This window comes from Salvelinus alpinus, chromosome 20, assembly GCF_045679555.1.
Source record: "Salvelinus alpinus chromosome 20, SLU_Salpinus.1, whole genome shotgun sequence".
NCBI classification, from domain to species: domain Eukaryota; kingdom Metazoa; phylum Chordata; class Actinopteri; order Salmoniformes; family Salmonidae; genus Salvelinus; species Salvelinus alpinus.
The window spans coordinates 37677564-37694605 of record NC_092105.1 but is presented as its reverse complement, the minus strand read 5'-3'; the positions used below and the strand labels follow the sequence as shown (position 1 = coordinate 37694605).

Genomic DNA, 17042 nt, shown 5'->3' with positions numbered 1-17042 from the left:
TAAAGTTTTAGTGGTCGGAGTGAATGGCAAGGAAAGCTCTTCAACAAAAGGTACTATAATCTCTCCGAGTTTTTTTGTGTTATGTAATTAGTTCCCTCGCTGACAAAGAAATGAATTGCTTTTCTTTAAAGTATGTCACAAGCCAAAGTGCTGAGTTAGGTTGGGCATGTCCCTTAATGGCTTTATTGAACATTCCTAGGAACCCATGGCCCCCACCTCCACGGTGGCATGCGGAGGCCGCGGTCTTCCAGTCAACCTGCGCTGGCTGTTAGGGGACTGCCATCCTGAGCCTGGCAGGGTCCTGGAGGGTGACAGCTGCTCATGCATGTTTTAAAGCTGGAGAATTGGTGATGGAGAGAGACAGAGGGAGGCCTAGCTTTGCTATGTTATACTATTAATATACAGGCAGTGTTGAGCAGGGGGAAGGATAAATCAACACTGTTTCTAAAAAGGTAAGACGATAGAAAGAACAACTCCCAGGGTATGTCGTAATCTTGTTTGATTGCAGTGATTTGTCCGTTACAGTGGAGGTTACGCAATTATAAGTAGGTTGTCATTATATTGAAAAGGTTGAAGATGGAAGCTTTTTTTATTATGTTGGTTATTGGAACACCACAAGCATAAACACAGTGCTTAATCCTCACCACAGGAACGAAATACAAAGTCATTCAGAAATGGGTGCTGTTTAAATCACCAGTTCTCCAAAAACACTCCGTGTTGCAGATCCTGAAATAGTGTATAGTCTAATTACAGTATAGCTCTGCATGTAGACATCTGATTATTCATATTGTGCTTTGACTAATGTATTGGGCGCTGGTTCTATACATAAAAATAGCGAAACAATGTTCAAGATTTTAACACTAAGAAACAAGTTGCCTCTTTTGAGCTTTGCCACATAATTATTTTTGCTTACTGTTTCTCATGTTGGGTTCCCAATTAAAATATGTTCGGTGTGGTGTCATAACATGAGACATTTTGCTCCCGACACTTTTGGAAACACTAAAGAAAAATAAGCTGCTCTCCTCATCATCACTTCTCAGTGGATCTTAGGTTAACTGGCTCCTGGGTTTCATGCATCCCAGTAAAAATTGTACAGTAAACTGTCAGTCTGGCAATCAGTCAATCGGCATTCTGACTCCAGTCACAGTTAATTAGAGACACAGTCGAAAGCAGAGTCCCAATCAGCTGCTTTTTCCATTGGGCAACATAGGAACCTACCACGTTTCTATAATTACTCTACCCTCCTCAGTAATTACTGTAGACCCTGTAAAGGCTGCTGACTTCAAAAGTCCCCTGCCTTAGAACGTGTGTTAATGTTCATTTGCTCACACTTCAGCTGTGAGAAAAGGATTTCACAAGCTTCAGGTCCAAAATAAACTACAATGTTTTATACCAGCGCCATAAAATCAAATGAGGAGACAGCAATTATGTGCTTGCACAATCCAAACAGAGTTGCTAGAACATACCATATCAAACAAGGTCTGAAAATAATCAAGTGTTAAGTTTTGTGTTAGTTGCATAAGCAAAAAACAAAAGTCCCGTGCATATGCTTTGAGTTGAAGGTTGTCACCTTGGCACATCATTTCAAAATTCTAATATTGTATACAGCAATTGTGATACCTGTCATGGATGCCACATGTGTCAAACTGCAGCTCCTTGTACTTTCCCAGCCGTCCTTGTTGCACCCGGTTCAGGTCCATGGGCTGGCTGTTGATGGAGATGAGACGCATGCAACCCTGGAATGCCAATGTGGGGTTCTCACAGCCTGGTTCAGCTGGGGACAAGGAGGGACAGCCTAATGGAACACACAGCAGAAGGATGTTTACGTAACAAAACATCTGCCAAACCAGCTTCTACTGTAATAATGCAAAGTATTCAGACCCCTTGACTTTTCCCACATTTTGTTACGTTACAGCCTTAAAACGGATTAAATAAATTACATCTACAAAAAATACCCTATAACCTATAAAAACAAAAATACCTTCCTTTAAAAGTTACGAGCTTATGCCGCGACCGTTAGTGGTAGATGGTGGCATTCTGTCATCACAAGGGGGAGTTAGAACGCGGAACTATTGGTAGTCTAAACTGTGGCACAAATTTACTATCTTTTCGTAAATGAATGGAAGTGTTTTCAGTCTGAGAGTCTCTCTTCTCTGGCACTAGTGTCCTGCATCAGGCAACAACAACAAAAAACTGTTGGTGGTCCTGGAGTTAAGAGAGAACTTGGGTAAATACAATTGGGGAATTTCATTTGACATGTGGACTGACGATTTTTGAAAAATAGGCACGGTGGGCTTTTGGTTTTTCTCCCTCTAAAAACATAAATAAATCGTTCAAAATAACAAACTGGCTTTATTTACAAATTAGTAAGAATGTCTCACCCCATGTTCAAGTGTGGCCTTTTCCCCTTTATTCAGATTACAACAGCTCTCTTTCGGTTATTTGAAAACGAAATAATCTCCAAAATATCGTTGGTTGCAATTTCAGTTTAATCCACCAGAAAAGACAGAACAAATAATACAACAAATACTGTGGTTAAACTCAAATATACTATTTGATAATAAAAAAAAGTTATCAATTGGAACCTTTATCAAGTGGAAGGGGGAAAAAGTAAGGAACACGTCTGGCGGCCCTGCATTAAAGAACAAAATTGGTTAAAGAAAATTGTGATAAATAAAAATATATACCGGTTTCATTTCAGAACCAAAAAATTGACAGCTGTGCCATATAGATTGCAAAATAGTTGGGAAGAGATTTTAGATGTACCGATTCCATGGCACATGGTTTATGAATTGACATGCAATTTTCCGTTAGTTATAACCTACTGCAGGCCACCTCTGGGTTTGACCTTCAGAATTAATGATTATATTGAAGATAGAAGCCCCCTCTTAATGAGTTCTGAGAGATGATCTGTTATCCAACAATTATTATTATTATTATTACTGAATGACAGAGCTGGTCTTGATAAATCAATCAGATTTTTATTTGGAAATGTTAGGATTATGATTGTAAAATTAATCTGATTGTGATTGTAAAATGAATCAGCTGATGCATTGGTCCAGAGGCAGGAGGTATTGGGGGAGACGTCATTGGCGGAGAATCAGGCGGCATTGGTGGAGAGTCAGGCGGAGAATAACGAGTTGAAGAGGGCGAGGAACTCTGGAACTCCACCTCCTGTTTGTGGACTCTTCAAACAATGTGCCATTGATGAAAATACCTGTTTATTTGTGAAAAAAAATCACCCTTATTAACTCTTTAGTCATATCACAGTTCACATATTTACTTATGGTTTTGACTACACCTAGCAACCTGTTTAAATTATATGAGCAAAAAATATTCCATTTAAGATCCTATTATCTCACCCCATGTTCAAGATTGGCCTTTTTACCTTTATTCAGATTACAACCGCTCACTTTTGGGTATTTGAAAACAAAATCATCTCAAAAATATCACTGATCTATCGGTAGTCTAAACTGTGGCACAAATTGAATATCTGTTCGTAAATGAATGGAGGTGTTTTCATTCTGTTAGTCTTTAATAAATACATGTTTTGACGGTTTTGACAAAGTTAATCTGCTCATGTTGTGTGTGTTCAATAATTTGTGACATTGTGGTTCCAATAAAGAATGTAAACAAAATAAATCCTAATCATATTGAATAATCAGATGCGTGTTGCACTTTAAACATTTGGATAATAAAGCATATTTAAATTGGTTGATTTTAATACTTCTGACATCCAAAATTCTAACTCCACCCATAACTTTTGGACATTTAAACATTCCCAGAAGGCAGGGATTATTATAACCTACTGCAGGCCTAAAACCTATGGGTGCAAACAACGTTTCCATGATGGGCTATTAGCAGGACAACAGACTCTTCAACCTTTACAAAAGGATAGCTTGGCTAGGTGTGAAAAAAAATCCCCCCAACTTGAAATGTATTAAGTATTCTAAAGTTTTACATTTCTATCTCCAAACCTCATGCAACCGCAAAATGTCAGATAAAGCATATACTGTACAGTACTACTTCATCAACATCTTTATGCTTTCGTTAATAAAAATAATGATAAACTATTTCAAAATGCAGACGTTAATTTCAACTATCAGCAGGACTATAGACTCTTGCCGAGTTTAGGGGCTTTAAATATATTAACAGGTCCGTATCGATTTACTATGGGAATAAATATCACTGAATTACATAACATGGGGACTGGTCTTGATACATCAATCCGATTTTTATTTGGAAATGTTTGGATTATTTTGCTCTTCATTATCACAATATTGAAAACTTTCAAATGCATTCATGAATTAAACTGCTTTAGCCGACATGTTGCGGTTCATCTGATGAAGGTGCACATGGGCCTATTTATATAATGAATATCAATTCGGAGGACAGAAATGATTCAATATTAAAGCATTAGACCTCTCACTAAAGGCGTCAGTCATACAAAAGTTATACTTAAATCCAAACTGGTTTTCTAGCAGATTAGTAAGTATGTCTCACCCCATGTTCAAGAATGGCCTTTTTACCTTTATTCAGATTACAGCTGTCACTTTCGGTTATTTGAAAATGAAATAATACAATAAATATTGTAGTTAAACTCAAATATAACAATTGATTAAAAAAAAACATTATTTTTCAATAAAATGTTTAAAAAAGGTTAAATCTTTGGAAATTATATCATAAATAGGACTGGTAGAGTTATGTCACACATGCAGCTAACATGGAAATGTCTGCTCTACCCAAAATTACAACCAACTAATTGCAGCATTACTGCAAAAATGGAAGCGGAAGGTGGAAAAAGTAAGGAACTTGTCTATCGGCCCTGGAGGTATTTTGAAAACAATAACAAATTATTGTTTTTCACAAGGGCTATTAGTAGGACACAATGTGGTCACAAAAACACCTCTCTGACATAGGGTCCTGCATAACTCTTGATGATGTCATTGAATGTCTCGCCAGCTTTGATCCATACCTGGGCCTGCAGCACGCAAAGTTCTCTGTTTGTCAGACAAATTATTGTGACAAAATTACAGAACAGTACAAAACAAGAGAACACACATGGTTAATGTTCAGATTTTTTAAAATATATACTGTACATACAGTTGAAGTCAGAAGAGTACATGCATGTTAGCCAAATACATTTAAACTCAGTTTTTCACAATTCCTGACATTTAATCCTAGTAGAAATTCCCTGCCTGTCACGCCCTGACCATAGTTTGCTTTGTATGTTTCTATGTTTTGTTTGGTCAGGGTATGATGTGGGTGGGCATTCTATGTTGTATGTCTAGGTTGTCTGTTTCTATGTGTTTGGCCTAGTATGGTTCTCAATTAGAGGCAGGTGTCAGTCGTTGTCTCTGATTGGGAGCCATATTTAGGTAGCCTGTTTTTCCTTTGGGTTTTGTGGGTGGTTGTATCCTGTGTTAGTGTTTTCACCATACAGGACTGTTTCGGGTTGTTTGTTTTGTATTTTTGTTATTTCGTTAAGTGTTCTGTTTGATTTATTAAATTATCATTATGGACACTTACCACGCTGCATATTGGTCCGATCCTTGCTACTCCTCCTCAGACGAAGAGGACGAAACCCGTTACACTGCCTTAGGTCAGTTAGGATCACCACTTTATTTTAAGAATGTGAAATGTCAGAATAATAGTAAAGATAATTATTTATTTCAGCTTTTATTTCATCACATTCCCAGTGGGTCAGAAGTTTACATACACTCAATTAGTATTCGGTAGCATTGCCTTTAAATTGTTTAACTTGGGTCAAACGTTTCAGGTAGCCTTCCACAAGCTTCCCACAATAAGTTGGGTGAATTTTGGCCCATTCCTCCTGACAGAGCTGGTGTAACTGAGTCAGGTTTGTAGGCCTCCTTGCTCGCACACGCTTTTTCAGTTCTGCTCACACATTTTCTATAGGATTGAGGTCAGGGCTTTGTGATGGCCACTCCAATACCTTGACTTTTTGCCACAACTTTGGAAGTATGCTTGGGGTCATTGTCCATTTGGAAGACCCATTTGCGACCAAGCTTTAACTTCCTGACTGATGTCTTGAGATGTTGCTTCAACATATCCACATAATTTACCTTCCTCATGAAGCCATCTATTTTGTGAAGTGCACCAGCCTCTCCTGCAGCAAAGCACCCCCACAACATGATGCTGCCACCCCCGAGCTTCACGGTTGGGATGGTGTTCTTCGGCTTGCAAGCTTCACCCTTTTTCCTCCTCAAACATAACATAACATAATAGTTCTATATTTGTTTCATCAGACCAAAGGACAATTCGCCAAAAAGTACAATCTTTGTCCCCATGTGCAGTTGCAAACCATAGTCTGGCGTTTTATGGCAGTTTTGGAGCAGTGGCTTCTTCCTTGCTGAGCGGACTCTCAGGTTATGTCGATATAGGACTTGTTTTACTGTGGATATAGATACTTTTGTACCTGTTTCCTCCAGCATCTTCACAAGGTCTTTTGCTGTTGCTCTGGGATTGATTTGCACTTTTTGCACCAAAGTACGTTCATCTCTAGGAGACAGAATGCGTCTCCTTCCTGAGCGGTATCACGGCTGCGTGGTCCCATGGTGTTTATACTTGCGTACTATTGTTTGTACAGATGAACGTGGTACCGTCAGGCGTTTGGAAATTGCTCCCAAGGATGAACCAGACTTGTGAAGGTCTACAATTTTTTTTCTGAAGCCTTGGCTGATTGTCTTTGATTCTTCCATGATGTCAAGCAAAGAGGCACTGAGTTTGAAGGTAGGCCTTGAAATACTTCCACAGGTACACCTCCAATTGACTCAAATTATGTCAATTAGCCTATCAGAAGCTTCTAAAGCCATGACATAATTTTCTGGAATTTTCCAAGCTGTTTAAAGGCACAGTCAACTTAGAGTATGTTAACTTCTGGCCCACTGGAATTGTGATACAGTGAATTATAAGTGAAATAATCTGTCTGTAAACAACTGTTTGATAAATTGCTTGTGTCATGCACAAAGTAGATGTCCTAACCGACTTGCCAAAACTATAGTTTGTTAACAAGACATTTGTGGAGTGGTTGTAAAACTAGTTTTAATGACTCCAACCTAAGTGAATGTAAACTTCCAACTTCAACTGTATATAAAACGTGTAACAGAGCCTTTCCATAAGTCCACTCAAGTTTCTTCAACTGTCTTCTGACTGTGATTAGAGCGATGTTGATGTTGTGCTGTGATGCCAGCAGATTCCAGATTGCCTTTGCCGATCACTCATCATCTTCAACCATCAGTTAGTTGATGGCTTGAATAGTCTTGTTGGAAATGGAATCCAATGTAAAAATGTGTAGCATACAGTAAAGACCAGAAGTCAATTTATTTAAGCATTCTTTTTATCATTACTAGGCCAACTTTACAGTATTGTAGCCTACTGTACTTGTTCCCTTTCCTGGGATTTCGCGTTTGGCGTAACACAGGCGAATAGCACTGTCCGTGACCATATTCCCCAAGTCTAACAGTATTTTACCGACATGTTTAATTATTCAAGGCTCCTTTCTCTTCTCTGTGCTGGAGTTCTTTTAAGAATACAAAAGAAGCCATGCACCCTTGATGGGCTATCAGCAGGACAATAGACTATTACGGGTCCACCAAATGCATTGTTTTCTAACCACATCTGGATGGATCCATAACGAATACTATGGGAATAAATATCACTTAATGACAGAAATATTGGAATAAAGTAGGCTAATGAAGGCAACAAATAGTTGCTTACTGGAACACCCAAAGTCATCCAATTGTTATAATAGGATTTGGCGGAGAATGACGCGTTGAAGAGGGCGAGGAACGAAATGGAGTCCCAATCCATGCCAGGCACACCTGTGAGCTCTGGAATTCCACCTCTGACAGGCAGAGTCAACATATGTGGCGGGTTCGTCAGGTCATCGGTTCACTCTGACATTTCCAGTTCTCTTCTGACAACAAAACTTGAGGAACTGCTCACCAGGCACAGCAAGGTCCGTCCGGACTGTTATGCTGTTCTGCTATTCCAAGGATGTGTAACCGAAGAGAGATAACACGAGTTGACACAGAATACCAACTGGGATGGATAACAAGGCAAATGTGGCTTACAAGTGAACCTCCGGGTGTTCATCATTAATACTGACTTTCAGAAGTTTCTGTCCATGACTGATGCAACCCGAAAAAGCATTAAAGACAGAGTTAATGAGTACTTCAGGTCATCGAGAAAGTCTGGAAGTGGCCTGCTCTCCCTTATGTAAGGAATTAGGCACATTACCATGTTTACTATGTAATGTAGGGTATGTTTACTTGTCAGACTGCACAGTAGCCTAATAAACATATGCATTTTGAAATAGTAAAAAAATTCAATAGAATACAATAACGTATTTCTATCACGGTAGATGCTGTGTTTTTGGTTGATGGCCAATATTAAAAACAGTCAAATGCATTTGTGAATTCAATCGCTTTATTGTTGAATTATTTAAGACTCCTTTCTCTTCTCTGTGCTGGAGTTCACTTAAGAATAAAGTAGGCTAATGAAGGCAACAAATTGTTGCTTACTGAAACCCAAAGTCATCCAATTGTTATAATAGGATTTGAAGCAATAGCCTACTTGAATGTGGTCAACTATTTCAGCACTGTTTCGCACTGCTCTGAGACAAGCAAGACTACTTAATAAAACCGTTGAAAGAAATCTAATAAAATAAAATATTTGTAGCACTATAGATGCTGCGGTCAGTCAGAGTTGAGTTCTATTGTAAAGTGTAGCCCAAAGGCCAAAATGTGCAAACTTGCAATGTATTTGATGCTTAAGTACTCTAAAACCAGATTTGCCCCAACAAATAAATGCATCAACCCCTACAAATATATTAATTTAATATAATGCAGGGTTAATTTATTATTAACCCTGCATTATAATTGTACAAAAGCCCCTTAGATATTAATTACTATTATTATCTACTACTGTACAAGGACATTTTATTGATTTGCCAGTATTGTCATTTAGAGATTCCGGTAAACTCTTTGATGTTTCCTTTTATGTGTCCTACCAATTATTATTGGATTATTCACCATGGCAACCAACAAAATGTATTTCTTAGTTAGGTTGGCTTTTGTGGAGATCAGACTGTTTTCATTTGATATGTGCGTTTTTGACCAAATGTAAGTCAGAACAAATACTTATTTCACTTTTATAATATTCCTGTTGCTATTGTTAGATGTAAACACAATAAATGCGTATGTAGAGGGGTAACTTTATTCACCAGTTCTCTTACCATGTTGTACGATTGTGTGATTAGCCTACCAGTTGGTGTAACTGTAATGTTAATTCTCTTGAGAGGAATTATGGTGTGTTATTTTTGCCTATTCTCATTGTCCTGTTGGTTTTGTCAGACTGCACAGTAGCCTAATAAACATATGCATTTTGAAATAGTTGTATGTTTTAAATCGAATTCAAACCACGGTAGATGCTGTGTTTTTGGTTGATGCCCAAAATTAAAAAGAGTCAAAAGCATTTGTTAATTCAATCGCTTTATTGTTGAATTATCTAAGGCTCCTTTCTCTTCTCTGTGCTGGAGTTCTTTCAAGAATAAAGTAGGCTAATGAAGGAAACAAATTGTTGCTTCCTGAAACTCCCAAAGTCATCAAATTGTTATAATAGGATTTGAAGCAATAGCCTACCCGCGTGTGGTAAACTATTTCAGCACAGTTTCACGCTGCTCTGAGAAAAGCATGGGGACTGGTCTTGATAAATCAACGAGACTTTATTTTCACTGAATCTCCATTTGGGTATTGTTTAGCCTACAATTATGGTGTGGAAATGTTAGGATTATTTTGCTCTTCACTTTGTACAGTGCCTGTCACGACTTCCGCCGAAGTCGGCTCCTCTCCTTGTTCGGGCGGCGTTCGGCGGTCGACGTCACTGGCTTTCTAGCCATCGCCGCTCCATTTTTCATTTATCCATTTGTTTCGTCTTGTTCGCTGCACACCTGGTTTTCATTCCTCAATCACACTACATGTATTTATTCCTCTGTTCCCCCTCATGTCTTTGTGTGAGATTGTTTTGTGTTACGTGTCTATTTTGACGCTCTATACTGGTATGCATTCATTTCCGTGTTTTATTTCACGAGGTATGTTTATTTGTTTGTACATATTATTGTGACTGTTTGCAAGTTTCCACTTTTGCCAATTGGCTGGAGGTTTCGACGCAGTGGCGTACGTCTGTTGGTTTCTCCTGCCTAAATAAAGTGTGCGCCTGTTCACAACTCTCTGCTCTCCTGCACCTGACTCCGCTACCAGTACGCACATCATTGACAGCGCCATATTTTACTAACGAAAACTCTGAAGGTTTAGTTTGTAGTTTTTTTTGGAATAGAAACACCATAAATTTATTCAAATTAATTAAGTTACATTTCTTAAAATCAATCCCATATACTATGATCTTACAAAAAAGGTTTTAAATTCTCTCGTACAGCCAATATTGAAAACAGTCAAATGCTTCTCAAAGATGCCCTCTGGTGGTCAAACTAGCACTAACTAGCATTAATGGCAACAATGGCTGACACATAACGTGCCATAGAATTCTGCGGCAGCCCGCAAGCTGTGCTGCAGTATGACGCAACTTCTAAAGGAAGATTCAGTGTAAATTACATTTATTGGACATGATTTAGAAAGGCACACACCTGTCTATATAAGGTCCCACAGTTGACAGTGCATGTCAGAGCAAAAACCAAGCCATGAGGTCGAAGGAATTGTCCATGGAGATACGAGACAGGATTGTGTCGAGGCACAGATCTGGAGAAGGGTACCAAAACATTTCTGCAGCATTGAAAGTCCCCAAGAACACAGTTGCCTCCATCATTCTTACATGGAAGAAGTTTGGAACCACCAACACTCTTCCTAGAGCTGTCCACCCGGCCAAACTGAGCAATTGGGGGAGAGGGGCCTTGGTCAGGGAGGTGACCAAGAATGCGATGGTCCCTCTGACAGAGCTCTACAGTTCTTCTGTGGAGATGGGAGAACCTTCCAGAAGGACAACTATCTCTGCAGCATTACACCAATCAGACCTTTACGGTAGAGTAGCAAGACGGAAGTCACTACTCAGTAAAAGGCACATGACAGCCCACTTGGGAATTCTCTGGTCTGATGAAACCAAGATTAAACTATTTGGCCTGAATGCCAAGCTTCACGTCTGGAGGAAACCTGGACCCATCCCTACGGAGAAGCATGGTGATTGCAGCATCATGCTGTGGGGAAGTTTTTCAGTGACAGGGACTGGGAGATTAGTCTGGATCGAGGCAAAGATAATCCGAGCAAATTACAGAGAGACCCTTGATGAAAACCTGTTCACCTTCCAACAGGACAATGACCCTAAGCACACAGCCAAGATAACACAGGAGTGGCTTTGGGACAAGTCTCTGTATGTCCTTGAGTTGCCCAGCCAGAACCTGGACTTGAACCCTATCGAATATCTATGGAAAGACCTGAAAATAGCTGTGCAGCAGCGTTCCCCATCCAACCTCACAGAGCTTGAGAGGATCTGCAAAGAAGAATGGGAGAAACTCCCCAAATACAGGTGTGCCAAGCTTGTAGCGTCATTCCCAAGAAGACTCAATGCTTTAATCGCTGCCAATGGTGCTTTAACAAAGTACTGAGTAAAGGGTCTGAATACTTATGTAAATGTGACATTTCAGTTTTTTTTTGTGAATAAATTAGCAAAAAAATCTAAAAACGTGTTTTTGCTTTGTCATTATTGGGTATTGTGTGTAGATTGATGAGAATAAGGCTGTAACGTAACAAAATGTGGAAAAAGTCAAGGGGTCTGAATACTTTCCGAAGGCACTGTATGTTGTATGCTAAGAGTGCTGAACTGACTTACTGACTGGAGACATGCAACCAGAAAATACAACATTTGTGATTTAGTGACAATCATGTACAGTTGTTAAACCTCTGTTATGGCAGAGAGAGAAGTCGCCCCAAAAAAGGAGAGCAGAGTTAAACCTGCCAAGACATGCCATTATATAAGTTGAAGCCTTTTAAAAGCAGCTTAGTAAAACGCCAGCTATCAGAAGATTTGAGATGTACAGTAAATGGCAAGTTTTGGGAAGCTAAAGTTTGTACAGGGATGTATTAAGTACATTTCTGCTTACAAGCCAATGTAAATTAAGAGCCACTAAGGCACTTGAGTGACGATGCCAAAGAGTGAGGCTTCTTAGGTATTACAGTCCCCAGTTTAATCAAGTCATTGCCTTTCTACTGTAAATACTAGAACATATATTCAAACCTAACGAAGTATTGGTCATATTATCTGTCCTCTTACCTCCAAAGTAGACGTTGTCTCCTGCGTCCATGTGGTCCGCCAGCTCGATGGTTGAGGACGGCTCGTTGTCCAGAGTCATGGTGACCTGGAGACTTCGGGAGCTGAGACTCACGGAGTGCCACAGTCCATCATTCACTCTGTGACCTGTGGAGACAGCAGGGTGTAGGTTCTGGGTGATTTGGAGACTTTAAAATACACTATCAATCTCTGCACATCACTGTTATTTTACCATAGCAACTACACTGTTCTAAAAACAATTTACGAAAAAAACGTACAGTTTTATATTTAGATATACAATCTGTTTGTCTGCAACAAACCTCTGCATTCACTCGGTTGCTCTCGCAGCTGTTGACTTTATGGCTCTCCCTCCACACACTACACACACATTTCATATAGTTTCCCTTACATTATCAAATAAACAAAGGATCACCCACAACCCCCATCTGTTGTGTTTGTAGTTCCATTCTGAGAAGGAACCAATGGTAAACCTCACTGGTATAATCTTTGGTTTTTGATTTAATTAAGCTCAGGCCTTTACAGTGAAGGGCATCCAAGCTCTGTGTGTGTCTGCTCTGTCTACAATCCCCTCTGTGCTTGCCATCTGCTCGCAGGGTTGCAGGCTAGGAGAATTACAATGGAATGTAATTAAATGTGCTAGATTTCAGGCAGTAAATTGTTTGAAACAAACAAAAAAGCACACCTGGTTCAAACATTGACTCTGAAAAGCCTCCAACATGCAACAGATGGAGGACAACCTCGGATTGTTACTGATAACATCTTGATTATGTTGCAGTGAGTGAGATCAGTCTCAAATGAGCACACAGAGACGGGTCAAACATAACTCTGTCTGACTGCTATGTCTTGCTAAGCATGTAAAAATAACTAAATCCAACAATATGGAATCCCACCTCCATGCATATTTCATCTCCCCATTGTTAAAAAATGGACAAAACCAAATGCTTATCTTTTTGTGTGACAGACCTGGGTTCAAATACTATTTCAGGCATTTCAATTACTTTTCAATACATTTCAAAACAAGTATTCAGATAACCTTGATTTGAAAAACAGACATTTTTCTCAATACATTGCAATCAATGGAAAAAGACAAGTGTCACAAGGTTGATGTTTATGTCAATACATTGCATTCAATGGCAAAAAGATGAGTGTCACAGGGCGGTGTATTCATTCCGCCGATTCTAGGGCTGTCCCTATCTAAAACAAATGTTGGTCAACCGGGAGTCGTCTGTTTTTGGTCAAAAACTATTGATCAAAAAAATAATTATGTGTATTTTCCATATATAGACCCACCCTATGTTTGAATAGAATTAACTATATGTATGTTACTTGAGCATGTCTAATGCTTTAAGCACTGCGATTTAAAAATGAAGACACAAATTACTAGAGGGAGCCAGAGATCAATTCAGAGAGATCAATTCCACCAGAAGACAAAAACCTGTTCCTGACCCTCCTGCTTCTGCTGCATGCTGCTGCTGGCCTTATGCTCCTGAAGTTGCCAGTAATAAGCAACATTTTACATTTGGAGTGGCAAGTTATCATACCATTTCTATTGATCTGCGTGCCAGTTATGATTTTCATATTCACATTTTCATTTCATGTGTCATGTGGTTATTCAAAATTATATATAAATGAAAATGATACAAATATAAAATTAACTTCTATTGCCATTGCCAATATGTAAAAAATGTCCTACATAAAGCCATCAAATAAAAACATTGCAGCCTGCAGGTAGAAGATATCCTGATAAAAAAATGAATATCCTATAAATCACATTGGATATGCATGGCCTGTCTGCAAGGAACTTGAAACATTGTATCAGCTATTAACTTGGTCAGCCAAAAGCTCCTGCTAGCAAACTTGCAACATTGTATAAAATATTCTGGGCCCTCAGAGTTTCAGGTGCCAGTGAGCTCCCGGACAGACAGACACAGCTGTAGGCTATTTGCCCAAGGGATAAAAAGTAATCAGGTAGGCCATTTTTATGACGTTTCACCGGATCAGAGCATTACATTTTTTCCCCTTTCATGCTGAGTAGTTATTGAAAGGGAGAGAGCTGAAAGATTTTTCAAATAAGCTAGGTTGAGGAACTATTCTCATTCTCAATGGATGTAAAAACAGACTTGTTTACTTGCTGTTTGAGGCGAAGAAAAATGGTGAGTTAAGACAATCTGAAATAGTATCAGATCCCCAAATGGGCACATTTATAAGCCTACATTTGCGCGCAGGCCAGGTAGCCTAGGCCTACTTCTATGTGTAAACAGGTGCGTGTTCTTACTCAAGACTGACAGGAACGCTCCAAACAAAAGACAATTAATACTTGTAAATGGAATGAAATAAACCAAAACCTTTTTCTCACAAGTGTAGCCTAGGTTGTGCGCTCCGCAAATAATGTGTCCACTCCTACGAACACAACGGTAAGACTGTAATAATAATATATTGAATGTATTAACAGAAATTACCGTAACCAAACAAACATAGTCCTCTCAGACAGGCCTGAATCCAACAGGTGTCTCGTGTGCCATATGTATATATTTTTTTATATATTTGCAACTGCTTCACTAAAAGAATCTTGGTTGAGCAACAGCTCAACTAAATTGGGTCAGCCCTAGCAGATTCTGTTGAAAAATGTTTCTTAAAAGTTCTTAGGGATCAAATCCCCTTAACGGGATCGATTTGACAACATCCGGTGAAATGGCAGAGCGCCAAATTCAAATTAAATTACTCTAAATATTAAACTTTCATGAAATCACACATGTAATACACCAAATGAAAGCTACACTTGTTGTTAATCCAGCCAACATGTCAGATTTCAAAAAGGCTTTACGGCGAAAGCAAACCATGCGATTATCTGAGGATAGCACCCCACCAAACAAACACATGACATTCATATTTCAACCCGCCGGGCGCGACACAAAACTCAGAAATAACGATATAATTCATGCCTTACCTTTGAAGATCTTCTTTTGTTGGCACTCCAAAATGTCCCATAAACATCACAAATGGTCGTCCTTTTGTTCAATAAATTCCGTCGTTATATATCCAAAATGTCAATTTATTTGGCGCGTTTGATCCAGAACAATACCGGTTCCAACTCGCGCAACATGACTACAAAATATCTAGTTAGTTACCTGTAAACTTGTTCCAAACATTTCAAATAACTTTCCTAATACAACTTTAGGTATTTTTTTACGTAAATAATCAATACAATTTAAGACTGGAAAACTGTGTTCAATACCGGACGAAAACAAAGTGGAGCGTGCTTTCAGGTCGCGCGCCTCTAACAAACAGTACACTTCACTTGACCCTCGTTCTGAACTGCCCTACTTCTTCATTTCTCAAAGGAAAAATATCAACCAATTTCTAAAGACTGTTGATATCTAGTGGAAGCGATAGGAACTGCAAGCAAGTGCCTTAGAAATCCAGATCCCCATAGAAAACACATTGAAAAGAGAGTTACCTCATAAAAAATTATCCTGGATGGTTTGTCCTCAGGGTTTCGCCTGCCAAATAAGTTCTGTTATACACAGACATCATTCAAACAGTTTTAGAAACTTCAGTGTTTTCTATCCAAATCTACTAATAATATGCATATCCTAGCTTCTGGGCCTGAGTAGCAGGCAGTTTACTTTGGGCACGCCTTTCATCCGGATGTGAAAATATCGCCCCCTAGCCTTAAGAAGTGGAAGCAAAAGGAACAAAACGTGGATAAACATATCTGAATTTGTACAATAGAAACTATAGTTTCAAACTGTTGGACTAATGATTACACCCTAGATCAGCAAGATGCAGGCGAGAGTGTGCAAGGCGGTATTGAATGTATCACTGTCTATCACTTTGATTCCTCTCATTTTTCTCTTTACCTGTGCACCTATGTTGTAAACTTTCATTCATAGGCTAGGTTGTAGCAACTTCATGGTGGATTTAGGGAAAATGTAAGTATCATGTAGTAGCCAATGTTACACTGAGCTGGGTGGAATATGAATGAGAGTCATCCAATATGCTGTAATAGAAATGAGGCTGTGCTCATAAAAAAAATATTGCCCTCCCTGATCTTAAACGACACCGACCGCCACTGCGGTTAGGATAGGGTAAGGGTTGAGCTGGGAGTGGACATGAAGCTAGGGTTAGGGTTAAGGCCTAGAGTTAATGTGACCTCGAGTTAATGTGCTTTTGAGTGACATCGGGAGAACGGTTGAGACTAGAAACAATTTTTTTTGAACAGACGCAAGCCTACATATGACCATGTGCAATTAATTATTCACAGTGAAAACTTGGTCCACAGTGAACAAGGCTTTTCTTTCAAAGAAAAGCATTACCTACAGCCCCCACATAACTATGACGGCCCATTGACTGCGATTGAGCTAGCTAAATATCTGAGGCTCGCATCCGACCCTAACCCGCTAATATAGAAAATGTGCTGTAGGCTACAGTCAGAGACGACATTACAATTCTTTTGACAAGGGGATACATGTATTTGATATTTGGTATTTGATAGTCAACTTGTCTATAATTAGATACATGCAGCTTCTCATCTGTCATTATATGTTGCCCTAGAATACTGAAATAAACCTTTGCTCACCAGAATAATGTCATAAATTGATAGAATAAATGCTTCAATCAAGTTGACATCGGTAAAGTTTTCTCTGTCATCTCTGCTTCGTTTGCAGAGCAAAGCCATTTAAGGACCGGGGAGAAAATGTAATAACACAAAACAAATTGAA

At 39.1% G+C, this 17042-nt stretch overlaps 1 protein-coding gene across 1 annotated transcript in view; it reads right to left on the bottom strand.

Moving 5' to 3' along the window:
* The window catches only part of LOC139546790 (contactin-associated protein-like 5), a 126283-nt gene that overhangs the window by 28130 nt on the left and 81111 nt on the right, over positions 1–17042 (bottom strand). The window contains exons 9-10 of the mRNA XM_071355572.1: positions 12304–12447; positions 1621–1795 (exon numbers count right to left, since the gene is read on the bottom strand). Of these exons, the coding sequence (XP_071211673.1) occupies positions 1621–1795; positions 12304–12447 (319 nt within the window). The remainder of the gene's footprint in view (positions 1–1620; positions 1796–12303; positions 12448–17042) is intronic.